The sequence below is a fragment of the Nomascus leucogenys genome, chromosome 13 (genome assembly GCF_006542625.1).
Source record: "Nomascus leucogenys isolate Asia chromosome 13, Asia_NLE_v1, whole genome shotgun sequence".
Taxonomy (NCBI): Eukaryota; Metazoa; Chordata; class Mammalia; order Primates; family Hylobatidae; genus Nomascus; species Nomascus leucogenys.
The window spans coordinates 746,301-773,612 of NC_044393.1; the positions used below are offsets into that span (position 1 = coordinate 746,301).

The following is a 27,312-nucleotide window of genomic DNA, read 5'->3' on the forward strand; positions in this document are numbered from 1 at the left end:
AGACGGGGTTTCACCATTTTGGCTGGGCTGGTCTCAAACCCCTGGGTTCAAGTGATCCACCCGCCTTGGCCTCCCAGAGTGCTGGGATTACAGGTGTCAGCCACCGCGCCCAGCTTACTTATCAGTTAGAGGGAAAAGTGGTAACTTTACTGTGAGAAACTTGTGGATGCCAGTTTAACCAGAGGATCAAAGGTACCGTTGCCGCTGGTGGGCAGCCAGCGTCCCAAGCGCTGGGAAGGACGCCTGGCTCTTGTGCCGATCTGTTCATGCAGAAATGTCAGGAACACTCAACGCAGGGACAATCTACAAAACAACCAGTTTGCATTCTTCAAAAGTTTCAGTGTCATAAAAGATTTTTAAAAAGACAGGTCCAGTGTATATACCGCGAAAATAGTAAAACAATAAAATATAAAAGTAAAAAGACTGAACTAACCTTGTCTTTACATTGATGTGGAGTCAACCACTGCTTCCAGTTGTAGAGGAGTAGCTGCTGCCAGGTACGTCTCCCTCCAGAAACGACTCTGAGACCAGGCAAAATTCGTGCGCTGCTCTCTTCAGGCTGCAGGGTGAGGACAGCACAAGACCGAGAGGGTGCTTGGAGGCGCCCACACTCCCGGCTCTCCTCGGCCATAACCCCACAAGCAGGGCTCCAGGCAGAGCACGGCGGTCCCCCTGGGATGAGAGGCAGAGACTGGAGTGAGGGGCTCAAGTGTGCATGTTGCTGGTGGGGAGTGCTTGGGACCCTCTGCAAGCCTGTGGCTGAGGGTGAGGAGGCGCTGGAGGCTCACCAGAGAGCCATGACTATAGGCCCTTTGCTGTTGTCTGTCACTGCATAACCAATCAACACCAATTTAGTAGCTTTAAAAAACATGCATTTATTCTCAGTTTTGGGGGGTCAGGAGCCCACACACAATTCTGCTGGGTGACTCGGGGTTTCAAGGGTGCCACCAAGGTGTTGGTGTTTCTTTCCGAAGCTTGAGGTCCTCTTTGAAGGCCACGTGATTGTTGGCAGAATTCAGTTCCCTGTGGCTGTAGGACTGAGGTCCCTGCTTTCTTGTTGGCTGGCAGCCTGGGGCCACTCACTGGTTCCCTGATACAAGGCCCCTCCCAGGCCTTCCAACAGCCATATCTTCACAGACAGCAGGGGTGTCTTACTGCTCCATCCCCTAGGACAGAGCCTTGAATGATGCAGCCAATCACAGAGTGACTTATCACCTTTCTGTGTTCTATGGGCTGGACACAAACCATAGTGTTTCTCGGAGGAAAGTACTCAAGGCTGCGACTCACCAGGGATCACCTGAGGTTGTGTCCACCCAGGTTAGAGCGGAACAAAGATAGTAGAGGACCAGCTGTGTCGGGCAGCATTTTGGCATTTGGCATTTGAACCTGGCTAGAGTGGAGAGACCTTACCTTTTTTTTTTTTTTTTTTTAAGGAGAAAGGACTACAGTGTACAATAATGCCTACTCTACACTCATCTAATGAAAGTTCAGACCAAGACCCACAGAGATCTGCAGGGGAGACTGAGATTGAGGGTTGAATCTTACCAAGGTAGCGGGACTTGGGAAACACTTTGGGCTTTCCACATCAACACTGACAAAGCATGAGAACAAGTCCACAAGGGCCCAGCAGTGAACCAACCTGCAAAGCAAACACCGACAGCTTCAGAGGAGGAAGCAGAATAGACTCTGCACATGATGTCCAGTATTCAGTCAAAAATCACTAGACACACGAAGAAACAGGACAATGCAACCCATGGTCAAGAGGAAAAAGCCAATTATCAATTGATTCATTCTCAGCTGCAAATTCACCCTTTATTGCCTTCCTCAAAAAAGTGAATCTCAGCTGGGTGCAGAGGTTCGTGTCTGTAATCCCAGGGCTTTGGGAGACCAAGGCAGGTGGATCACTTGAGCCCATGAGTTGGAGACCAGCCTAGGCAACATGGCGAGACCCTATCTCTATAAAAAATACAAAAATTAGCTGGGCATGGTGGTGTGTACCTGTAGTCCCAAATACTTGGGAGGCTGAGGTGGGAGGATCACTTGAGCTTGGGAGGCCAAAGCTGCGGTGAACCATGCTTGTGCCACTACTCTACAGCCTGGGGGACAGAGTGAGACCCTGTCTCAGAAAAAAAGAAAAGAAAAAATGAATCTGCCCAGTGTAAAGAAGAAATGCTTAAAGTAATTCTCTCCACTGCTGTGGAGCAGGTATTGAAGGTTAAATTTCGAGCCAAGAGATAATAAACTAGTGGTTGGCATAATGCACCTATCGTGTGGCTGAAACATCCTGGGGTGTGTACTAAGCAGGTACACCCACACAAGAGACACGCACACAAGTGTTCGTAGCAGCTTTATTTGTAGTCGTTCGGAACTGGAAGTGGAATGCAGTACAGTGATGAAAATGAACAAATGCCTGCCGCACGGGATGGCATGGAGGCATCTCACAGACACCGTCGTGTATGAAAGAAGCCACACAAAAGGATATACACTGTGCATTGCGTTCCCTTTATATAAAGTTTAAAAACAGGCAAATGTGATCTGTGCTGTCAGAAGTCACCTTTACCGAGGGGCAGGAGGGAATGTTGTTTCTTGGTCTGGGTGTGTTCTCCTGGTGGTAACTCATCAGGCACATTTGCAGTGTGTCACTTTTCTCTATGTATGCTCAAAGTCACATCTTTAAAAAGGCAGACATCCCCTCCGTGTTCTCCCTGCCCTTCCTCCTGCCCTGGCCCAGCTGCTTGGTTCCTAGCAGTGTGGGGAGGTCCCTCCAGGGGTGGGGAGGCTCTGAATCTCTGTGGGAGGCGATGGTGGGCGGTGGCCCCTGGGAGGCTCATCCCCAGGGTGCAGGTAGGGTCCTGTTATTCCCTTCATAAGATTCCCAGCTGCCTAATTGAGGGAAGGGCTATTCAAAGGGGTGAAAACAGGGCCTCCAGAGCTGCTAATGAACTTCAGGTTCCCCAGGGCAATTTCCCATGTCGAGAGATCCCCCTTGAACCTGGTGCCGGCTACATAGGAGAGGAGATGGGACCTTGGGTGGGGCCCAGGAAGGGAGCTCTGCTTTCAGTGGGCCCTTGAGGGGGCCCTGACCACAGACACTGGACCCCCCCCATTCTCTCTGGACCTGATCACAGACACTGGACCCCCCATTCTCTCCAGATCTGATCACAGACACTGGACCCCCCCATTGTCTCCAGACCTGACCACAGACGCTGGACCCCCCATTCTCTCCGGACCTGATCACAGACACTGGACCCCCATTCTCTCCAGACCTGATCACAGACACTGGACCCCCCCCATTGTCTCCAGACCTGATCACAGACACTGGATCCCCCCATTCTCTCCAGACCTGACCACAGACGCCAGGCCCCCTATTCTCTCCAGACCCGACCACAGACGTTGGACCCCCCCATTCTCTCCAGACCTGACCACAGACGCCGGGCCCCCCCATTCTCTCTGGACCAGCTGCAGAATGAGACACAATTGGTGGCCCCCTCTTCCTCCGGGGCCCAGAGGAGGCAGCTGTAGGGTCAATGGTCTGCAGACCCTATCCAGGCTCTCCCCTCTGCCTCCGGGCACTGGAGGGCACAGCGCCCCTGTGCTGGCACCAGGGGCTGCCCTTCTTGGGTCCAAGAGGTGACCCCACCCTGGTCGGTGACCCCGGCCTCCTGTTTAGCCTCCCAGCCTGCAATGGGCTGTAATGGCCAGGGGCCAGGAGGGGCTAGCAGGCACTGCAGCTGGAAGCCCAGAAGCCCAGAGAGTGCTGCTTGCGGCAGGAGCACGTGCTGTCTGCTCCCCACCAGGGTGGGTGCTGGGCTCCCGGGCAGCAGGGCCTGGAGGGAGGGGCATCCTGCTGCTGCTGCCTCTCGCCATGGCAACGCTCCCTGCTGGGGCCTGCAGGTGGGGGTGGCAGGCCAGGCCGCCCTTCCCCCTGTCTGAGGGGCTGCATCAGGCACACCCAGACACCGGGTTGGAGGGTGGGCTGTCGGGGCCGTGGCTGGCCCTGGCCTGTGGCCTGACCTGCAGGTATGTTTGCCCGCTGCCAGCCCAGCCCCAGCTTCTCTGATCTGGGGGGACAGGAGCTGCTCCTCTAAGGGAGGCTCCAGAGGCAGGAGCTCCTCTGCTGCCATGGAGACTGTTTAATTCGCTGCCTCAAGGGCATGCTCAGTCCCCTGGGAGCCAGCCCCAAGGCATGGCCGCGGGGGAGGGCCTTGTTCTGGTGGCCATCCGGGGGGGCCCAGGTGGGCCAGCAGATGAGATGCCCCATGACCGGAAACTGAATCCACACCTGCTCTGGGGCCAGGCCAGGGCTGAGGTCATCCTGAGACACTGGGGGCCAGAGAGCCGCCTTGGCCTTGCTCCCCACCCTGCCTCCGTGCCCCTGTCTGACTCTGGGCTGCCAGCCTCCACCTGCCTGCGGCGGTGGCCCCGGGGTGATGGCCTGGCTGTGCCCCATGCACAGGTGGTTCGTTAGGCACTCGGAGGCTATTATTAACCCGGCAGTGACGTCACCGGCAGCCAATGGGAGACAGGTTTATTTCCGGGGCTGACAGCTTGATAGCAGTTAATTTTAGCTGCATCTTCTTTCCCGAGGCTCGTGAAACCCTAGCCAGCCAAAGAAGGGGTTGCCTGTGTCTCCCCAAACAGCTCAGGGATGGGTTCTGGGGGCTCTCGGAGGGGGCAAGGAGGGGCGGGGCCTGGGGGCTCTGGGAGGGGTCGAGGAGAGGCGGGGCCTGCCCCCAGGGGAGCCCTGATTGGCTGGTGCCCTCTTGACTCACCATCCCCCCCTCCCACCCCCCCAGGTTGTTGGTGAGGTGGGCACTGTGACCAGGGACTCAGATGCAAGAAGAGGGGCCCAAGTCGTCACCTGGGGGAGGGCAGGGAAAGCACAGGCTACAGGCCCCCCCACTACTTGCTGTGTGTCCTTGGACAGGAATCTTGGCGTTTCTGTGCCCAGTTGCCTCACGGGTTCTCAAGGTCCTCCAGCCAGCCTTGTGGGGCCTACCTCGTAGCCTCTGTCCCCGCAGCCCCCATCCCCGCACACTGCACGTGCACCGCCCTCTGTCCCCCGTCCCCCACACTGTGAACTCACACAGCTGGGCGACTTGGCTGTGACTAATTAGGATGCTTGGTACCCGAAGTCATGTGGTGCTACCCAGCCATTGACAAGTGTTTTGCCTGCTTGTTGTGCTATGACAGAATACCTGAGACTGGGTAATTGTATATTACTTAAATTTAAAAATTTACTTTATAAAGTTTGCTTTATAAATTTATAAATTATTATAAGTAAACAGAAGTTTATTTCTCAGTCTGGAGGCTGGGAAGTCCAGGATCAAGGTGCTGGCATCTGGCAGGGCCTTCTTGCTGTGTCCTCATGTGGGTGAAGGTGGAAGAGCAAGAGAGAACCCACTGCCATGAGTCCTGTTTATAGGGTACAAATCCATTCGGAAGGGCAAACCCTTTATGACCCAGACTCCTTCCCGAAAGCCCCAGCCCCCAACACTGTTGCATTGAGGATTAAGTTACAACTTGTGCACTTAGGGGATGTGGTCAGGCCACTGCGGTTATTCAGCAGTGAGCATTCCGTAGTTAGTAGTCATTCAGTACTGTTCAGTCTCCGCGGTGGCTCGGAACCATCAGTGTGTTGGTGTTTAGCCTTGTGACCTCAGCCCCGTTAGCTGTGTGTTCCAAGTGTCTCTGGAGACTGAGTCAGCAGCTCCCAGGGCCCCAAAGGGCCACACCGTGGACCAAATGTGTCCTGGCGCCCGGGAGACCCTTTGGAGCAGCCACCGACACCCTTGCCCAGGGTCAGCGCACAGGTGCTTTGGGGAGGATGCCACATTCCACTCTCAGGGGCCACTCCTGTGGGTGGCAAGGCCCCCTGGCACATGTGAGCCCTTGGCACTGCTGTGGGTGGGCCAGGAGCCGGGGGGGAAGGGGTGTCTGGAAAAATAGCCCAGAGTCCTGGTGATCCCTTGAGGGAGTGGGGTGGGCATCCCAGGGACCCTGGCCTCGGCCACTTGAGCACCTGCAGCAAGCCCACTTCCCAAATCCCTGCCTAACCTTCAGGCTGCAGGGGAGGCGTTAAATATAGAGACCAGCTGGGTGGGGTGGGGCGGGCCTTGCTTTCTTGCCAGGCAGTTATTTTTATTCCTGGCTTCTGTTTGACGGCATCAGCAGCACTCGGAAGTGCCGGGGCACCTGGCAGGCCCTCCCTGCCTCCTCTCCTGCCTGTGGCCCAGGAGCTCAAGTTCCTGGACTCCTATGGGGCAGACGCAGCCACAGACCAGTGTCTTCCTGAGAGGCCCTCTCCACAGGCTGGGGAGAACTGTTTGGCCCCGACCCTGGGCCCCCACCTTTCCTTCCTCCTCACACCTGCCAGTGGGCCAGGTAGGGGTCTAGTCGCTGGGGATCCCCATGGATTTGCCCAGTGGCAGGTGCTGGGCACGACCTGGGGCCTCCATGTCAACACCCAGTGGGCACTCAGGGCTGAGAGGACAGGTGCCAGGGCTCTGCCCCCACTCAGCACACACCTCCCGAGACCCCGCTGGCAGGAAGATCCGAGTGAGGGGGGGGGCGCAGCGTGGGAGGGAAGACCTGAATACCTGGGTGAGACGACAGGATCTTGGGGTCTGGGAGAAAGCCCCTGACCTTGGTCTTCAGGCAACACATGGCTGCCACATCCCCTTCCTCACAACCCACGTTGGTCATTACCCGCTTGTGCCCAGGACCTCAGGGACTCCCCACTTCCTACAGAGCGTGGTCCGGTCTTTGGCTTGGCATCCTGACCCCATGTGAGGACCAGCCTCAAGGCGCTGAGGTGCAGCGGGGTGGGGCGCTGGGCGGGGTGGGGGGCCTGGGTTTGTCTGGATCTGACTCGCCCTTGGCTGGCGCTGTTTCCCAGCAGCAGCCAGCGGTAGGCGCACCCGGAGGGGAGGGTCCCTGGAAGATGTCAGTGGGTCTGGGAGCGGGCTTCCGGCGTTCCCTGCACCGTGGGAGACCAGCCTCTCAGGGGGAGGGTGATTCTGCGCTGGATCCTCGGGGCCTGTCATGGTACGCCCAGGAGTGCAGGCGCGTGAGGACAGGGACTGGAAACCAGCAGATTCCGGGGTTCCACCCTGAGGCCTGCACCCCCGGGCCTCATTAGGGAGAGCCCCTCAGAGCTGGGCTTCGTTGGTTCTTGGGCGTCCCCCATGAGCAGGGCCGGGGAGGGGCCGGTAGACCCAGGCTCGTCTCCCAGGCTGCAGCCCACCTGCTCCCCTCCCCCGCCTGCCGGCTCCGGTCCTCGGCGTCTGCCCTGTCCCAGGGGACCGCTTTTCGCGGCTCAAGCGTGTTCCTGCCCTGAGCCGGCTCTCGCTCGGTCTCCCGGGCCCGCCGCGCTCTCCCCGCGCCGTCTCCATCCCCGTCCCTCCCTCCCGCCGCCTCCCTGCCCTGCCCCCGCCCCGCCCCCGCCAGCTGCGCGTTTCTCTCCCGCCTCCCGCGTCCGTCTTTGCAGCCCGCGCCTCCCGCATCCCCTCGCGTCCCCGTGGCGCCCGCCCGCGCGCGTCCGCGCCCCGCCCCCTCCCGCGCGGTTCCGCATTGGCGTGCTGCAGGGCGCGGTGCACTGCGCCGCCACCGTCAATAGGTGGACCCCCTCCCGGAGATAAAACCGCCGGCGCCGGCGCCGCCAGTCCCTCTGGCTGAGACCTCGGCTCCGGGTAAGGACGCTCGGCCCCCGGGCCTCCGCCCCCGCCCCCGTCTTCCGAAGAGGGACCCCCGGGGCCGGTCCTGGGGGGCAGAGGGCGGCCGGGCCCCGCACCCGCCCCCGCGCGCGCCCGGATTCCGGCTCCCGGGGGTCCCCGCGTCGGCCGGGCTGGGCTGGGGGTGGGGGGCGGCGCGGGGCGGCGGGGCCGGGTCCTGGGCGGCGATCGCCCCGTGGCCGTGACCTTGGGGCCGCGGGGACCCTGCGGGCTGGGGGCAGGGTCTTCAGTGCTGGGGGCTGATGGGGGTCGGGCTTCGGGGCGCTGGACTAGAGGACGCTGAGGGAGGCGGTGAGATCTGGGGGCCCTGGCCTCCCCACCCCCACCCGTGTTCCCACCCCAGGGTGGCTTCTGTCCTCTTTCCCTCCCCCAGCCGCCTGTCCCCGAGGAGCAGCGTGGGTTTCTCCACTGACCTCTGTGATGGGACAGGGCTGTGACCCAGGGCCCTGACCAGAGGGGAGGGGGGAGGGAGGGTGCCCCCTATACCTCGACCCACGGGGCCGAGGGCATCTCCACCTGGCACTTGCTGGGCTCGGCTGGGCCGGGTCGTCCTTCCTCGGGCTGGAACAGGGACCCCCACCTCCCGGCCGCTGTCTGCCCCTGTGAGAGTCTGGGAGGGGGGTGCCTAGAGCTATTCTGGGTCCCTAATCCGGGCAGAGCATCTCCGTCGGGGCTCTGGCCCAGCCTGCCGGGCAGGGATGAGGGGAAGATGGCGCCGTCCCTGCCTGAGGAGGGGAGTGGGGAGCAGTGGCCATCTCTCCCCGGTGGCAGCGGGTGGGGGTGGGGCGCCGTGTCCCTGGCCCTGCCGCCGGGGAGGGGAGCGCGCGTGCAGGACAGGGCCCTGGAGCGCTGGGCAGGTGACTCATCACCCCGCTCTGCTGGTCACGGACGTACCCAGCCTGGCGCTGCGTGGTCCCTCCAAATGGTGGCTAACCCCTTCCCAAGGAGCGGCCGGGGGGCTCCAACGCCCAGTTATTTACAGCAGATGGGGCCGTTTGGGCTCAAGTGTGGGGTGGGGGCAGTGCACAGCCTCTGCTTGCCCTGGCCAGGCCCAGCTGTGAGTGGGGGCCATTCCCTCCCCACCAAACATGGGGGCTTGGTTTGTGGGCAGGGATGCGTGCCCAGCCTGTGCCAGGACAGTCTCTGCTGGTCTCTCCCCCTGGGGCTCCCCATCACCTGTCTCCCCACCACGACTGGCCCCACAGAATCACTGCAGCCCCCCTCGCCCTGAGCCAGAGCACCCCGGGTCCCGCCAGCCCCTCACACTCCCAGCAAAATGGGCAAGGAGAAGACCCACATCAACATCGTGGTCATCGGCCACGTGGACTCTGGCAAGTCCACCACCACGGGCCACCTCATCTACAAATGCGGAGGTATCGACAAAAGGACCATTGAGAAGTTCGAGAAGGAGGCGGCTGAGGTGAGCTCCCCGGGCTCCCGTCTTGGCCCCCTGAGAAGGAACCCCCAACTCCCGTGGTGGCCAGGCTTGGCATCTCCCAGCCCCAGGGCATGGGGCTCAGGTGACCTCCTCCAGGGCAGGAGGGACCCCCACTGTGGGGCAGCCTCTCTCTTGGGGGGAGCTTGGTGGGGGAGGGGTGGCCATGGAGCTGCCGGACTTGCCCTGTGGTGAGGGAGGTGACCTGGGAGGGTCCGCAGAAGGCTCTGGAACTCTGCCATGTTGAGCTGGGGCTGGAGATGGTACTGCCCTCACTTGTCCCAGGGCCCTGCCAGGACGCACGCTGCTATTAATAGCTGATTGATGGGCAGTCGGCCCGTCTGCTCCATTTTCTTGTGCTGGGCTGTGGAGGGCTGCTGTCCAGGGCAGCCCTGGGGTGGGGGTCCTGGATGAGGTGACCTCCTAGTTGACCTTTTGAAGCGGTTCCTCTTTGGTGGCTGAGACGGTGGTGGGGAGCGGCCATGAGACGGGGTCTGCTCTCTGGTCCCCATCCCCCACCCAGGGCTCTGGGGAGAAGCCCACTTCCGGGAGGGCCTGTGGGAGCTCTCACCTGGATGATGAGGGCGGAGGCCAGGGCCGGAGGTGGGGGCACTCGCTGTCCTGGGCTGAGCCTCTGCCCTGGTGGGGTTGGGGGGTGCTCTGAGCTGCACCCCTGAGTTTGGGCTGCATCACCCTTTACCTGGCCTTGTCGGGAGGAGGCGGGGGTTTCAGAGGGCCGCTGTTTCAGGCCCCAGCTGGGTCCCGTCTGGGTCTGCTCCAGGCTGGGCAGCCTCCTGGAGGGCAGAGTCTTGTCTGTGCGAGGCCCTGGCTGGGAGCTCTGCCAAGCTGGGTCGTGACCGCCGCTGCTGCCCTGACCGCAGCCCGTCCCCTTCTGTGGGGGTCTCACTGGCCGAGGCCCCCCAGCTTCCCGTGTCCATCAGAGCGAGGAAGGGGAGGAGAAGCCACAGAGGGTTATCTGACAGCCCCAAACACAGTGGTATTATTGGCCTCTGGCTGAGGAAGGGATCTGGGGGCGTCCGCAGCTTCAGATAAAGGGGAGCCCTCGCCCGGGAGGGGTTTATCCCATCTGGCGGCTTCGCTCGGAGAGCGAGCGACTCCCAGGCCCTTGCGCCACCTGCTGGTGGACGTGCGTAGCCGCGCCCATTTCGGAGCAGGTGCGGAGGCTGGCCCTGGGGGGCAGGGTCTGGGTGTGGGGTCCCGACGGAGGGGGCCGGCGTCCCAGGACCCCGGCGGGGAGCAAGGGGGTGCTGGAGCCCATCTCCCGCCTCTCGCGGCCACTCTGCTGTAACAAGCAGCTCGCACCACCAGGGACTCCTGAGTCCCGGGTCCCGCCCTCAGCCGTGACCCTCACCCGCTCCAGATGGGGAAGGGATCCTTCAAGTATGCCTGGGTGCTGGACAAGCTGAAGGCGGAGCGTGAGCGCGGCATCACCATCGACATCTCCCTCTGGAAGTTTGAGACCACCAAGTACTACATCACCATCATCGATGCCCCCGGCCACCGCGACTTCATCAAGAACATGATCACGGGCACATCCCAGGTGAGCAGGGCACAGCAGGTGGGGCTGGGGGAGAGGCCGCTGCACCCTTCAGGGGACACTGGGGGCCCCTGGGGTCACTAGGGTGGTGGGGTTTCCTGTGCTTCCTGCGAGGGCAGGGGCCTCCCTCACCTGGGCCACCCTCACCCAGTCTGGGTCAGAGCCCCCCAAGGACGAATCCAGTGCTCTGGCATCTGAACCAGTGCCTGTGAAGATACCCAGCCAGTGTCAGAGTCCCCAGATAGATGGGGGCAGATGGGGACATGGACACGCCTTCATACACGGAGGGGTTAGAGGCCAGGATGGGGACAGTGAGCAGTGGGGCAGAGGTGCCACCGGCCAGGCCTAGACCGTATGACATTTCAGGGCACTCACAGAGATGCACGGACACCCCAGACACAGCACCCTGCAGACAGCAGGACACATGCCACCACCTCCAAACTGCTTTGATAACTGTGACTTCAGTCTGTCCTCAAGTGAGGAACAGGACCAGAGAGGCTGAGTGACTTGTCCAGGGATACACAGCTCACTGGTGGTGCAGCCAGGGCTGAACTTTGGTCCCCTGACCCAGGGCCTGGTGATGAGCCTTCATGCTGCCCTTGAAGTGGGGACCCCCATGCCTCCTGCCCCAAGGCCCCAGTGGGCTGCTCAGGCCCCAGCCCACTGCCTGGAGAGGCCTGGAAGTGAGGTGGGGCCCGGCTTGCTGTGTCCCCTGCCGGGCAGGCAGGGCGGAGCTCACTGTGTCCCCTGCCGGGCAGGCGGACTGCGCAGTGCTGATTGTGGCAGCGGGCGTGGGTGAGTTCGAGGCGGGCATCTCCAAGAATGGGCAGACGCGGGAGCATGCCCTGCTGGCCTACACGCTGGGTGTGAAGCAGCTCATCGTGGGTGTGAACAAAATGGACTCCACGGAGCCGGCTTACAGCGAGAAGCGCTACGACGAGATCGTGAAGGAAGTCAGCGCCTACATCAAGAAGATTGGCTACAACCCGGCCACCGTGCCCTTCGTGCCCATCTCCGGCTGGCACGGCGACAACATGCTGGAGCCCTCCCCCAACGTGAGTGGCGGCTAGGGCGGGGCGGGCCACAGGGGCTGGCTGGACCCCCTGGGCCAGAGCGAGGCACCGGCAGGTGGCAGGGGGCGGTCAAGGGCCTGTCCCCGGGAAATGCAGGTTCCCCTCGAAACCTGCTGGGTTTCCCTAACTGGCTCAGGGCCCGGCAGGGAGCCCCATCCCCCTCAGCACCAGGCTTTGCTCCTACACTCAGCCTCACACACAGCTGGCCAGGGCCAGGGCCGGGGCCCATCCCCGACATCAACACAGCAGGGGCAGCAGCCTCCAGCACCAGGCCCATGTGCTTGGTCTCCAGAGCCCTGCCATGGGGGTGGTGGGTTTCATCTCTGCCAGGCCATTGTGCTGGCCCTGGACACCGTGCAGGGGCTGCGGGCTGGGCCGTGGGGGCTCGGCTGCCTCCCCTGGGGTCTTGGAGCAGGGCTGGGCTTTGGGAAGTGTGCATGCTTCTGGGCTCACTGGGAAGGCCAAGGGTTGGCTCTTGGCTGGTCACCTGGGAGCTCAACGCGCGAACAGTCTGTAGCCTGGGGACTCTGCCTCAGCTGGAGGTGATGTGTGGAGACACTTGCAGAACCTGAGACCGTTCCCAGGGTTCTCCAAGCCAGAGGAGACCCCGGAATGGCCGCCACTGGGCTCTGCCAGCACTGTCACTGCCCACAGTGAGGGTGCAGGTGTGGAGTCTAGAGACAGCAGGGAGACAGACCAGCAGCACTGAGCCTGGAGCTGGGGTCTGGGGACAGAGCTGGGAGGGACTCCCCCAGCCCCGCCTCCGTCTCACGAAGCTGGATGTTGTTCACCTGTGATGGCGTTGTCCTCACAGGGTATCATGTGGCGAACGCCACTCTCCCCCTCTCCAGGGAGGCCTCCAGCCATCAGGGGCCCCGCACTCCCGTCTGGCCTGAGCTGCTAGGTGGCCCGTGTTTACACAGGCCCTGGGGGGCTGGGGCACAGTGCTGCCAGCCCCTCCTCTTCTCCCTGTTTGTGGCAGGTGGCCCAGAGGGAGGCTTCCTGGGGTGGGAGCAGGGGCCGCGCTAGGAGAAGCTCCGGACAAGGCTGGGCCAAGCTTGGAGGCAGCGCAGTGTCCAGGAGCTAGGGTGGGGCGAGGCTCCTCCTCCAGCTCTGTCCCTGGCCTGGCCCTTGGCCAGACTCGGCATCCTCCTAGTTAAGTCACCTGCCCTGCCTGGAGCTGATGGTCAGGGGTCCGGGGTTTCGGGGACTTGGGGCTGGACTGGGGGTTTGTTCACAGTGTCAGCAACTCCTGAGCAGCCTGAGCTGGGAAGGGTGCTTTCCCTCTTTGTCCTCCTCCTTTTAAGAGGGATCTCCTTCCCAGAGATCCCTGTGATGCTGGGGCTATGGGCTGGGGAGGAGCAAGGTGGCGAAATTCCTCATCTCACAGGGCATGAGGCAAGTTTAGCCTGAACAGCAGTACTCCTGGAAGTACCCTGGGGAGGCCTGAGGGTGGGGAGGCCACCAATGTCTCTGTAACGGATTGATTTTCTCCCTTTGGTCCAGATGCCATGGTTCAAGGGCTGGAAGGTGGAGCGTAAGGAGGGCAATGCAAGCGGCGTGTCCCTGCTGGAGGCCCTGGATACCATCCTGCCACCCACGCGCCCCACGGACAAGCCCCTGCGCCTGCCGCTGCAGGACGTGTACAAGATCGGCGGTGAGCAAGGGCGCCGTGCTGGAGCTCCTGCCTGGCCAGCTCTGCCTGCCCTAGACCAGGGGCCCCTACGAGGCATCTCAAGACTGGGCTGTCTCCAATCTCTCCCCTTACCACACACTTTCTGGGGGACAGTCCATCCCACATCCATCCATCCATCCACCCACCTCCCCACCCGTCCATCCTCTGTCTATCCATCCATCCATCCATCCATCCATCCATCCATCCATCCATCCTTCTATCCACCTCTCCATCCATCCATCCATCCATCTCCCCACCCATCCATCCTTCACTCCATCCATCCATCCATCCATCCATCCATCCATCCATCCATCCTTCTCTCTATCCAACCATCCCTCCACCTCTCCATCCATCCATCCATCCACCCACCTCCCCACCCATCCATCCTTCTGTCCATCCATCCATCCATCCATCCATCTCTCATCCATCCATCCATCTCCCCACCATCCATCCTTCTCTCTATCCATCCATCCATCCATCCATTGATTGTCCCACCCATCCATCCTTCTCTCTATCCCTCCATCCATCCATCCATCCATCCATGCATCCATCCATCCATTGTCCTACCCATCCATCCTCTCCATCCATCCATCCATCCATCCATCCATCCATCCATTGTCTCAACCATCCATCCTTCTCTCTATACATCCATCCATCCGTCCACCTCTCCATCCATCCATCCATCCATTCAGCCACCTCCCCCCATCTATCCTTCTGTCCATCTATCCATCCATCCACCTCTCCATCCATCCATCCATCCATCCATCTCCCCACCCATTCATCCTTCTCTCTATGCATCCGTCCACCTATTGTCCCACCTATCCATCCTTCTATCTATCCATCCATCTCCCCATCCATCCATCCATCCATCCATCCATCCACTCACCCACCTCCCCAACCATCCGTCCTTCTGTCCATCCACCCATCCACCCACCTCCCCATCCATCCATCCTTCTGTCCATCCATCCATCCATCCATCCATCCATCCATCCATCCATCCACCCACCCACCTCCCTATCCATCCATCCATCCATCTATCCACCCACCTCCCCACCCATCCATCCTTCTGTCCATCCATCCATCCATCCACCCATCTCCCCACCCATCCATCCTTCTCTCTATCCATCCATCCATCCATTGTCCCACCCATCCATCCTTCTCTCTATCCATCCATCCATCCATCCATTGTCCCACCCATCCATCCTTCTCTCTATCCGTCCATCCATCCATCTCCCCATCCATCCATCCATCCGCTCACCTACCTCCCTACCCATCCATCCTTCTGTCCATCCACCCATCCATCCACCTCATCATCCATCCATCCATCCACCCATCTCCCCCCGTCCATCCTTGTATCCATCCTTCTATCCATCCATCCATCCACCCACCTCCCCATCTAACCATCCATCCATCCACCTCCCCATCCATCCATCCACCTCCCCATCCATCCATCCATCCATCCACCCACCCACCCACCCACCTCCCCACCCATCCGTCCTTCTGTCCATCCACCCATCCACCCACCTCCCCACCCATCCATCCTTCATCCATCCATCCATCCATCTATCCACCCACCTCCCCACCCATCCATCCTTCTGTCCATCCATCCATCCATCCATCCACCCATCTCCTCACCCATCCATCCTTCCCTCTATCCATCCATCCATCCATTGTCCCACCCATCCATCCTTCTCTCTATCCATCCATCCATCCATCTCCCCATCCATCCATCCATCTCCCCACCCATCCATCCTTCTCTCTATACATCCATCCATCCATTGTCCCACCCATCCATCCTTCTCTCTATCCATCCATCCATCCATTCCTCTCCCCATCCATCCATCCATCCACTCACCTACCTCCCTACCCATCCATCCTTCTGTCTATCCACCCATCCACCCACCTCATCATCCATCCATCCATCCACCCACCCCCCATCCATCCTTGTATCCATCCTTCTATCCATCCATCCATCCACCCACCTCCCCATCTAACCATCCATCCATCCACCTCCCCATCCATCCATCCATCCATCCATCCACCCACCCACCCACCTCCCCACCCATCCATTCACCCACCCACCTCCCCACCCATCCATCCTTCTCTCCATCCATCCATCCATCCATCCATCCATCCATCCATCTCCCCATCCATCCACCTCTCCATCCATCCACCCACCTACCCACCTCCCTACCCATCCATCCTTCTATCTATCCACCCATCCACCCATCCATCCATCCCTCCCCATCCATCCATCCATCCATCCACCTATCTCGCTACCCATTCATCCTTCTGTCCATCCACCCATCCACCTATCCATCCATCCACCTCCCCATCCATCCACCTCCCCATCCATCCATCCTTCCATCCATCCATCCATCCATCCATCCATCTCCCCATCCACCTCTCCATCCATCCATCTCCCCATCCACCTCTCCATCCATCCATCTCCCCATCCAGCCATCCTCCCCTCCATCATCCATCCATCCATTCATCTCCTCATCCATCTATCCATCCATCCATCTCTCCATCCATCCATCCATCCACCTCCCCATCCATCCATCCATCCATCCATCCATCTATCCATCCATCCATCCACCTCCCCATCCATCCATCCATCCACCCACCTCCCTACCCATCCATCCTTCTGTCCATCCACTCAGCCACCTCCTCATTCATCCATCCATCCATCCACCCATCCACCCACCCACCCACCTCCCCACCCATCCATCCACCCACCCACCTCCCCACCCATCCATCCTTCTCTCCATCCGTCCATCCATCCACCCATCCATCCATCCATCCATCCCTCCCCATCCATCCATCCATCCATCCATCCATCCATCCATCCATCCATCCATCTCGCTACCCATTCATCCTTCTGTCCATCCACCCATCCACCTATCCATCCATCCACCTCCCCATCCATCCACCTCCCCATCCATCCATCCTTCCATCCATCCATCCATCCATCTCCCCATCCACCTCTCCATCCATCCATCTCCCCATCCAGCCATCCTTCCCTCCATCATTCATCCATCCATCTTATCCATCCATTCATCTCTCCATCCATCCATCCATCCATCCATCCATCTCTCCATCCATCCGTCCATCCACCTCCCCATCCATCCATCCATCCGTCCATCCATCCATCCATCCATCCACCTCCCCATCCATCCATCCATCCACCCACCTCCCTACCCATCCATCCTTCTGTCCATCCACTCAGCCACCTCCTCATTCATCCATCCATCCATCCATCCATCCACCAATCCATCCATCCATCTCCCTACTCATCCATCTCCCCACCCATCCTTCTGTCTGTCCACCTCCCCATCCATCTACCTCCCCATTCATCCATCCATCCATCCATCCATCCATCCATCCATCCATCCATCCACCCATCCACCCACCTACCTCCCCATCTATCCATCCATCCATCCTTCTATCCATCCATCCATCCATCCATCTCACCAAGAAGAGAAACCATAAGAAAATCTGAGACCCCAGAGAAGGGGCACTGATAGGAGACCCCCAGCCAGTGGGCTGCAGCCAAAGATGTTGCAGGCACCTCTGTGTGCACAGTGGGGGCATCCTGCTCACCCCAGCACAGAGCACAGCCACCGGCCTCAGTGAAGTCGGCTGGAGGCTACAACGGGCCTCCCTCACAGCCCTGGGAGGTGAGGGTGGAGACCCAGTAGCCTGGGGGAGACAAGATCCCCATGTGGCAGCTGCACAATTGGTGTAAGCAGATCCACAAGAAATGCCAGGGACGCTCAGGTGCCACTGTGCCTGTGCTGCGTCCGGCTGAGAGTCCCCTTTAATGATAGAGACCTGCGGCACCCAAGTGGGGCCCAGAGAGCCTGCAGGGAGCAGGGAGCAGGGAGCAGGGCCCACAGGGAGCAGGGAGCAGGGAGCAGGGAGCAGGGCCTGCAGGGAGCAGGGAGCAGGGCCACCAGGCCCCAGGCAGGAGCAGTCAGTGGCCCGGCCCACACTCACAGGGAGGAGTCCTCAGACAAAGGAGGGGTCCCATAGTGCCCCCTTTAAAGTGCTCTCTGGGGGCATGGATGGGACCCCAGGTTCAGACAGCCCCTCTCTGCCCATCCTCCCCCTTCTCTGCCCCTGTGGCTTTTCCTTGGGTTCCTGGGAGCTCTGCTGCTCAGCCTCTTATTTCCCCAGCTGGGTGGGGGAGCCCCCACTTCTCTTGGAACCTCTGTGTCTGCCTTGTCCCTGGCCTCCCCTCCCTTGCACTCTGCCCATGTGGCCCCAACCCCCAGGCCTGTCGGGAGATCCAGTCCCAGGCTTTGTTGGTTTCCAGGCTCTGTCCCCGAATATCCTTCCCCAGCATCCCCTCGGGCCCCGCCTTCCCCTCACACCCCCTCCCCTCTGCAGGCATTGGCACAGTGCCCGTGGGCCGGGTGGAGACCGGCATCCTGCGGCCGGGCATGGTGGTGACCTTTGCGCCAGTGAACATCACCACTGAGGTGAAGTCGGTGGAGATGCACCATGAGGCTCTGAGCGAAGCTCTGCCTGGCGACAACGTCGGCTTCAATGTGAAGAATGTGTCAGTGAAGGACATCCGGCGGGGCAACGTGTGCGGGGACAGCAAGTCCGACCCACCGCAGGAGGCCGCTCAGTTCACTTCCCAGGTGGGGGGCTGCGCTGGGTCCAGGGGGCTGGCGCCTGCTGGGCAGAACTGTCCTGGGTGAGGCTGCTGTCGGCAGGTGGCCTGGCGTGGGGAGAAAACCGGACCCTCAGGCCGGGCACAGTCGCTCACGCCTGTAATCCCAGCACTTTGGGAGGCCGAGGCGGGCGGATCACGAGGTCAAGAGATCAAGACCATCTTGGTCAACATGGTGAAGCCCCATCTCTACTAAAAATACAAAAATTAGCTAGGCATGGTGGCACGTGCCTGTAGTCCCAGCTATCAGGAAGCTAAGGCAGGAGAATCGCTTGAACCTGGTAGGCGGAGGTTACAGTGAGCCGAGATTTCGCCACTGCACTTCAGCCTGGGCGACAGAGCGAGACTCTGTCTCAAAAGAAAAAAAAAAAGAAAAGAGAAAGGGACCCCCATTCCACCGAGGGGGCCACCGAGCACTCAACAGGGGGATCAGTCAGTTCTGGGAGGGGTGCAGGCCCTATGGCTCCCAGCCTGTGTTCAATCCCAGGTCTGTCTTCCATGCCACACCGCTGGGATGCCCAGCCTCTGAGGTCCTACATTCGTCCTGGAAAAACGCTTTTGTTAACTTACTGCCTGAGACATCTCTGTCATACTTTCATTCTCTACAGTCTTCATTGCCCCCTCTTTGCTGGCCTCTACATATGATTTATTTATTTTTTTTTTGAGACGGAGTCTCGCTCTGTTGCCCAGGCTGGAGTGCAGTGGCGTGATCTCGGCTCACTGCAACCTCCGCCTCCTGGGTACAAGTGATTCTCCTGCCTCAGCCTCCCAAGTAGGTAGGATTACAGGCATGCGCCACCACGCCTGGCTAATTTTTGTATTATTAGTAGATACGGGGTTTCGCCATGTTGGCCAGGCTGGTCTCGAGCTCCTGACCTCAAGTGATCCACGTGCGTCGGCCCCCTAAAGTACTGGGATTACAGGCGTGAGCCACCGTGACCGGCCTCTTCATGATTTTTAAAAGTGGCTTTACTGAGATACAACTGAAACACAGGAATTGAGGTCCAGTTTTGTCACCAAGGCCCGCCCCCCCCTCCCCCCACCGCTTAGTTCCAGCTGGGGTTGGCCGTGTAGGTGCTGCCCCTGCCCCTTCGAAACAATGAATCTCAGTTGTTTATCTTTTGCTTAATGAGGATGTTGAGGCTCAGGTCTGGGGCTGGGTCCTCAGAGCCTGAGTTTCCTCCAGTCAGCGCTCCGGGCCCAGGAGCCCATGCAGGGGGGCCGGTGACTGGGCCTCCCAGCCCCGCTCTGGCGCCCTCCCGGTGCCCACCGCGGATGTGCCTGATGGCCGCCTGTGGCTCTGCTCTCAGGTCATCATCCTGAACCACCCGGGGCAGATCAGCGCCGGCTACTCCCCGGTCATCGACTGCCACACAGCCCACATCGCCTGCAAGTTTGCGGAGCTGAAGGAGAAGATTGACCGGCGCTCTGGCAAGAAGCTGGAGGACAACCCCAAGTCCCTGAAGTCTGGAGACGCGGCCATCGTGGAGATGGTGCCGGGAAAGCCCATGTGTGTTGAGAGCTTCTCCCAGTACCCGCCTCTCGGTGAGCCGGGGTGGTCCGGGGAGGTGCAGCCCCCAGGCCGTGGCTGATCCAGGCTGAGGGCAGAGGACTGCGGGGATGGGGCGCTGGGGACAGCAGTGGGCCCCCTTTCCTGCGGAGCTTGGCCCAGAGCATGGCAGGAGACCCACGACCTCCGTGTCACTGAGTGCAGGTGACCCTGCCCGGACGACCTGGGGCGGGTCCTGTGTGCAGACGAGGCCCCGAAAGTGAGGAAGGCCCCGCGAGTGAGGAGGGCCCCGAAGTCGTCCAGTGGCCCCGCTCCGTGGCCGCCCCGCCGACCGTGGAGCAGCCGCCCAGGCAGGACTCCAGCGAGGCCGGCCGTCCTCACAAGGGCGCGCTCTGCGCTAAGCGTGTTCCGAGGATGTTCCCGACCCGGCTTCCTTCCCGCGATTGCGCCCCCGCCCGGCGAGAGCCCTGGGGTTGTGGGGGGACAAGTCCTCCGGCCCCGCTCACACGCCGCCCCCCGCCCCCCAGGCCGCTTCGCCGTGCGCGACATGAGGCAGACGGTGGCCGTGGGCGTCATCAAGAACGTGGAGAAGAAGAGCGGCGGCGCCGGCAAGGTCACCAAGTCTGCGCAGAAGGCGCAGAAGGCGGGCAAGTGAAGCGCGGGCGCCCGCGGCGCGACCCTCCCCGGCGGCGCCGCGTTCCGAACCCCGGCCCGGCCCCCGCCCCGCCCCCGCCCCGCGCGCCGCTCCGGCGCCCCGCACCCCCGCCAGGCGCATGTCTGCACCACCGCTTGCCAGAGGCCCTCGGTCAGCGACTGGATGCTCGCCATCAAGGTCCAGTGGAAGTTCTTCAAGAGGAAAGGCGCCCCCGCCCCAGGCTTCCGCGCCCAGCGCTCGCCACGCTCAGTGCCCGTTTTACCAATAAACTGAGCGACCCCGGAGCCGTGTGCGCCTGCTGCTGGGGGGGTGGGCCCCGCCCGCGCTCCCCGGACCCCCTCCCTGCCCAGGTGGCCGGCCCGGCATCCTTCACTCCCTGCCTGGGGACCCCAGGGTGGGCGGTGGGCCTGCAAGAGTGGCCCCCTGCGCTGCACAGGGTGAGCGCTGAGCGCTCAGTGAGGAGTGCCTGGTGTCCCCCAGGCGGTTGCCAAGCACCAAGGCCCCATCCGAAGGCCAGGTGGCCTGGGTGGCTGTGAGGGGCTTTTCCATGGCTACCCAGGGCAGAGAATGGTGCCTTCAGATCCACAGAACGAGGCTGCGGGTTTTGGGATCTCTGGGGGCCGCATGAGAGCTGAGGGCACCTCCACCGCGTGACTGTCACACACACACACTCATTCTTCCTCTGGCCCCGCACGCCTGGTCTCACTCTCCTCCTAAGCCGGTCACCTGTGGCTGGAGCCTGTACCTGTCCATCCTGCTCCCAGGTCCAGGCCCTCTGCACATGGTTGTAGGAACTCCAGCCCCCGAAGCCGGGAGGCTGGTGACTTCAGTCAGTGGGCTGGGGGCTTTGGGTCTTCCCTGGGGTCCCTGGTCTCTCTGGGCTAGAACCTGCTCCGACCTTGGCTGGCAAGGGTGGAGGGGTGGGGAGAGGGGAGGACAGCTCCTTTCCACCCCTCCCTGCTCCGGGAAAGCGGCCCCGGCCCACAGCCAGTCATGCGCAGCAGGTGAGGGTCAGGTGGAGGGTGGGCAGGTCCCCTGAGGATGCAGAGGAGGGTCAGGTGGAGGGTGGGCAGGTCCCCTGAGGATGCAGAGGAGGGTCGGGTGGAGGGTGGGCAGGTTCCCTGAGGATGCAGAGGAGGGTCGGGTGGAGGGTGGGCAGGTTCCCTGAGGATGCAGAGGAGGGTCGGGGTGGAGGGTGGGCAGGCTCCCTGACCCTGTACACAGCACTGAGGCAGGCCTCTCTGTCGCCCAGTCCCCACCTCCCCACCTACAGCCGGGTACCTGACTGGGAGGGTTCCACAGAGCAGGCAGGCTGACCACAAGGCCCCACAGTGGGTTAGTCTCTTAGGGATGCCGCAACCAATGACTGCAAATGGCGAGGCCTCCTGAGGCCAGGCCAAAACCAGCCTCCCTGCCGAAATCAAGGTGTCACCAGGGCTCTGGTCCTCTGGAGACCCCAGGAGAATCGGTTCCCTGCTTCACCCCTTGCTGTGTCTGTCGACACCCCGTGGCTTGTGGCTGCATCATTCCAGTCTCTGCGTCTGTTGTCACACTGCTTTATCCTCCTCTGTGTCAAATCCCCTTCTCATGAGGATGCGAGTGATTGCATTTGGGGCCCACCTGGGATAATCCGGGATTACCCCCATCTCAACATCCTCAACCAAATCTTCAAAATCCTTTCCTGCCACATGAAGTCAGCCACAGATTCCAGGGTTGAGGTCCTGATATCCTTGGGGCATATTGGACCCACTATGCTGGGTGAGGATGGAAACGACGCAGCCCAGGTGACAGGCAGTGGTGACGGGGGCACTGTCTGGGGGCACCCTTGGAGGGCCTGCTCGTGTCTCCCTCCAGTCCCAAAGTGGGGTGCCCTCAAACCCACACGAAAGGAGGTGGAATGAGAGGAAGAGTGGGGCGGCCAGGCAGGGATGTGGCTGGGAGCTTCAGCCCCCATGTGGTGCTGGCAGCCCACGGCCCCAGATGGGGAGGATTTGAACCCACGAACATCAGAGCCACGAGGCCTCCACAGAGGAGATACAGGACCCAGTCATGTCGGGACTTTGGATATATATCAAATAATTGTTTAGTGTAAAATATTTGGGTCATATTTACACAAAAACGGTACTCCTTATTTATCTAAAATTCTGATCTGACTGGGTGTCCTGTGTTTTACCTGGTGGCCCTGCCCAAGGACACAGGTGTTCCTGATGGACCCCGGCCCATCCCAGGCCTCTGTGGGGCCACATGGATGGGAGGGGCCTAGTGGGGCCTGCAGAGCCTGTCTGGAAGGAAGCTGTCCTTTCACGTGTGACCTGGCTAGAACTGGGGCCAAATGGGAGAAATTTGCCAGCCTGAGATGGGACAGAAGTGAAAACGGCCCCAGCTGGAGTTGCAGGAAGCCCCCTTGGGTGGTCCCTGAGGTGCTCAGGGGTCCCCTCACCCCCATGTCCCAGTTGCAGTTGCAAACTCTGGATGACTGGCAGCCTTGGTTGCTGGTGGGGGGCAAGCCCAGCCTGCCTGCCATGGTCTGTGCTGGGGCTACAGTGCCCCCTCCAGGTGGGTGTGTTCCTTTCTTTTTTTTTTTTTTTTGAGACGGAGTCTCGCCCTGTCGCCCAGGCTGGAGTGCAGTGGCGCAGTCTCGGCTCACTGCAAGCTCTGCCTCCCGGGTTCACGCCATTCTCCTGCCTCAGCCTCTCCAAGTAGCTGGGACTACAGGCGCCCGCCACCACGCCCGGCTAATTTTTTTTGTATTTTTAGTAGAGACGGGGTTTCACCGTGGTCTCGATCTCCTGACCTCGTGATCCACCCGCCTCGGCCTCCCAAAGTGCTGGGATTACAAGCGTGAGCCACCGCGCCCGGCCAGGTGGGTGTGTTTCTGGGGTGGGGAGGAGCACAGGGAGGGCAGAGAGATGGGAGCACTCCCTGTTCCCACCGGGGTCCTCAGCAGATGAGAGTCCTGGCCGTGGTAGCCTGGAGGGTGGGTCTCCAGGAAGGGTCTCTGACTTCGGCTCCCCGTCTGGGGCAATGAAGGCAGGCCCAAGTCCTTGGGTCTGATGCCTGGCAGGGCTCTGGGCCTTGCTGTGCCCCTCGTGCTCAGGTGGGGGGCTGTGGGGTGGGGACCGGCAGTGGCTGGAGGAGGCCGGGATCTGGGACTGGGCTCCTGGTGTCCCTCGTGGGCGGGGGCAGCACACACAGGGTGCCAGGATTGCCCTGCTGGATGCCGGGCAGAAGATACCCTGTGTCCAGCCCGCTGTCAGCTCTGCAGAGGGCAGGGGCTTGGCCAAAGCCGCCCTGGGGTCCCCAGCCCTCGGTCTCTAGGGAGTTCTGGTGCCACCCACACCGAGGGCAGAGGAGCTTCTGGTGGGTGAGAGGCCCAGGGAAGCAAGCTGTGCTTGTTAATCAGGAAGGGGGGCTGGGGGGACACCGGGCAGAGCTCTGCGTTGCCTCCAGGACAGGAATGCTCAAAGCTTTCGTGTTAGGACCCTTGTACAGTGTCAAATGTCAGGGAGGTTACATCTGCCACTGTTCAGTGTGCTAGAAACTAAACGTGTGACTATTTAAGACACGAGAAAGCAGGGGAGTGTCACACCTCTTATGGCCTCTGAGAACTCCACTGTCCAAGTGAGGACGGGAGCGAGAAGTCTTGGCATTATTGTGAAAACAGGTTTTAGCCTTGGGGCTTTCTGGAAAGTTCTTGGGAGCCCCGGGGGACCTGGACCATGCCTTGTGAACCAAGGCTTTAGGCGGCTGAGCAGTGGGGAAGGCAAGGGTTGGGGTCCCAGCTCTGGCACCTGAGGCCGGGCAATGGAGCCAGAGATGCCGCGGCGCCCCTTCTCTATCGGTGAAAGGGGGTCGGGCCAGGATGAAAGGAAACCACGGCCACACAGGGCCTCTGCGGCTGCCTCTCCAGCTCCCTGAAGAGAGGCTGCGGTGGAGGTGTGAGCTCTGGCTGCTCCCTGGGGCCCAGAGGAGGGTGGGTTTTTCCCCATAGTAGGTGGGGGCAGGGGCATTGGGAGGGGCAGAGCTCACTGGGGTTGTGGTCCGGACAGAACGCTCCGTGGGTGTCAGCTTGGGGAGCCTGAGGACAGCTGGAGGGCAGTGGCCGGGGTGAGGGCAGGGGACGACAGCCAGACAGTGGCCTGGAGCCCTGCAAGGGTGGGACCGTGCAGCCTCAGGGCCCCAGTGGGGTGTTGATGGATGCTTGCAGCTGGCTGGACACCTGGGCTGCTGTCTGGCTGAAGGGGGCCCCAAGGCCCAGAGAGTGGCTCTGACTGGCGGCCACTGGGACTCAGGGTCAGTCCTGGGGCTGCTGAGGCCCCAGAGCAGGTCCTGAAGTCAGGGAGGGCATGGGTGGCGGAAGGAGCTCCACCCTACTTGGGTTGGTGAATAATTTTTTTTCTTGAGTCTCGCTCTGTCACCCAGGCTGGAGTGCAGTGGTACGATCTCTGCTCACTGCAAGCTCCGCCTCCCGGGTTCACGCCATTCTCCTGCCTCAGCCTCCCGAGTAGCTGGGACTACAGGCATCCGCCACCACGCCCGGCTAATTTTTTGTATTTTTAGTAGGGATGGGGTTTCACTGTGTTAGCCAGGATGGTCTTGATCTCCTGACCTCGTGATCCACCTGCCTCAGCCTCCCAAAGTGCTGGGATTACAGGCGTGAGCCACCGTGCCCAGCCAGGTTGGTGAATAATTTAAAACAGAATCCACTAAGACACCCTATTGGTGGCTTCGGTCTGCACTTTGGACATCACTGAAAAATTCCTGAGGCCTCAAGAGGCTGTGAGGCCCTACTGAGTGGCTGAATGCCATCTGTCCCTTGCCCTTGTCTCTCCCGGGCTCCTGGTGCCCTCCTGTAACCCAGGCAGGAAGGACCTTCCCACCCCACTCCAGGTTCCCAGGGTGGCTGGAAGGGCCTGGGTGCCCTGGCAGTCTTGGGTTTGACCAGCGGCTTCTGGGCTCCCTGCCAAGGGGCTGGGCTTTGCGGCAGCCGGTCAGGCCTCCACAATGGGACCCCGGGGATTTCCCATGTGCTGTGACTGTGGGAATGACTGTCCTTGTGGGTGACTTAGTGTGTCCTGGAGTGGGACTGCAGGCACGGGGTTACATCCGTACCCTGGTGCGTGTGTGACCTGGGTGAACTGTGCATACCTGTGGGTGGCTGTGTGGGGTGCAGGGGAGAACGTGGCGGGGTGTCCTGGAGCCCCTGGAAACAGTCAGGACGTATATGCTCGTGCGTCTGTTCATTTGTGCCTGCGTGTCTGTGTGTCAGGCATCTGGCTGTACCTGTGCTGCCGGCTGGCCGCCTGGAGTCAGGGCTGACTCTCTGGGGAGTGCCCACCAGGTGGCTGGACTCAGGAAGCACTGGGCAACGGTCCCTGTCCCGAAGCCAGGGAGGGAGAAGCCAGCCCGGGGGACAGGCTGGACTGGCAGGTGCATGGGCCTTGAGGCAGCTCCTGACTCTGCTGAGGGGAGAGAAGCCCCATCCCCGTGAGAGGGTCAACCAGGAACGTCAGGGGTCTTTGGAGGAACTGTGGGGTCTGGCTTATTTCCTGGCTTCATGCTGCTCTGGCATCTTGCTTTGGGGGTCGGCTGGGGGAGGTGGGGAAGACCCTGAGGAGGATGTGTGAGGCTGAGAACAGCTCCAGGATGGAGAGCAGATGCAGGTGGGGTCAGCGGCCCCAAACCAGGGCCCTGGCTTGGTCTGTGGGGGCTCTGAGGCAGGGGCAGGAGGCATCAACACCCAGAGGAGGGGAGAGAGGGTCTGGGCCCTGGATGGTGTGGGGTGGGAGCAGGAAGGAAGCCATTGCCCCTGGACCCCCTGCCCAAACGTGGGGCCTGGTTGCAGACCTCCTGCTGCAGGACAGCAGTTCCTAAGAGCCTGTGGGTCTCCTGCAGGGACAGGACTGGAGCTGTGGGTGTGGCAGGAGGCAGAGCTCCCAGGCAGTACTAGCCTGGAGGGGTTGGAGGGGCAGGAACCCACGCCCCCTGCCCTGCCCATCTCCCTGAACATGTCGGGGGAAGGAGCCCCAGGCTCTGCCACACAGCCTGTCATGGGGAGGGGCTCGCAGTTCTGCCCCAGGCTCTGGCTATGAGGACCCTGCCAGCCACTGTCTGAAGCCAGGTCAGGCCAAGCCAGCTGCCAGCTGTGGGGTTCCAGGGCTCAGCGGCCTGGGGGGAGGGGGCGGTGCTGAACTGGGCAGTTGGAGGGAACGGGCGAGGGGGAAGGAGAAATCCACTGAGTCCCATGGTGGGCGGCTGTAAGATCTCCTCTCTCCATTTCCTAGTCTCTGTAAACCTTTCACCCTTCAGGGTCTGGGGAGGAACCTTTAAGTATAAAAGGGTCCCTGTGGCCCCGCCCTCCCCAGAGGCTGTGGCTGCCTCCAGGGGTGGGGGCTTCTGGCACTTTAGGGGCCTTAACCGCCTCCGACTGCCCTTTCTTTACTCTGCATCTCCCGACACCCAGGCCTTCATCTTGGGTGTGAGGAGGGTGGCAAACAGCAGGGTGCGGTGCCCATGGGGCAGCCAGGAGCTGACTCAGCATCTTCACCTTCCCGCTCACGTGGCACCTCCTCCTGCGGCGCTGGAAACGCTTTACAAACCTGGTGCCCTTCCTCCATCATCGCAATCCTCTATCTACGGTCAGCACCCCTACTTCACAGGTAAAGAGGCGGAGGTGCGGAGAGATCCCACAGCTGCCCAGAGCCACACAAACTAAGCTCGCAGTGAGTGAAACACAGCAATGGCTCCAGTGTCCAGTGATGATGTAAAAGCAGCATTTTTCCATCAGGCTAGGAACCAGCAATGCAGAACGCCCAGGGTTCCTTTGCTGAACTCCACGGCTGCCCTGACCCAGCCTTACTCCTTGGGTGCTCCCCCACCCAGTGCCCGGACTCCTGGCTCCTTTCTCATGAAGATTCTCAGCCCTTGGCTTATGTATTCAGGAACTCTTGGGAGGAAGTCCATTTATTTATGCTGTTTCATGCTAAAATGTG

At 60.9% G+C, this 27,312-nt stretch overlaps 1 protein-coding gene across 1 annotated transcript; it reads left to right on the plus strand.

Annotated features, from left to right (window-relative positions):
- Nucleotides 1-7,435: 7,435 nt before the first annotated feature.
- On the plus strand, nt 7,436-20,604 carry EEF1A2 (eukaryotic translation elongation factor 1 alpha 2). Its single transcript, XM_030825297.1, has 8 exons — nt 7,436-7,691; nt 8,939-9,153; nt 10,550-10,729; nt 11,485-11,781; nt 13,306-13,456; nt 17,867-18,123; nt 19,466-19,700; nt 20,193-20,604. The coding sequence occupies exons 2-8, from the start codon at nt 9,010-9,012 to the stop codon at nt 20,318-20,320; spliced, it is 1,392 nt and encodes a 463-aa protein (XP_030681157.1). The 5' UTR covers nt 7,436-7,691; nt 8,939-9,009; the 3' UTR covers nt 20,321-20,604.
- Nucleotides 20,605-27,312: the final 6,708 nt, after the last annotated feature.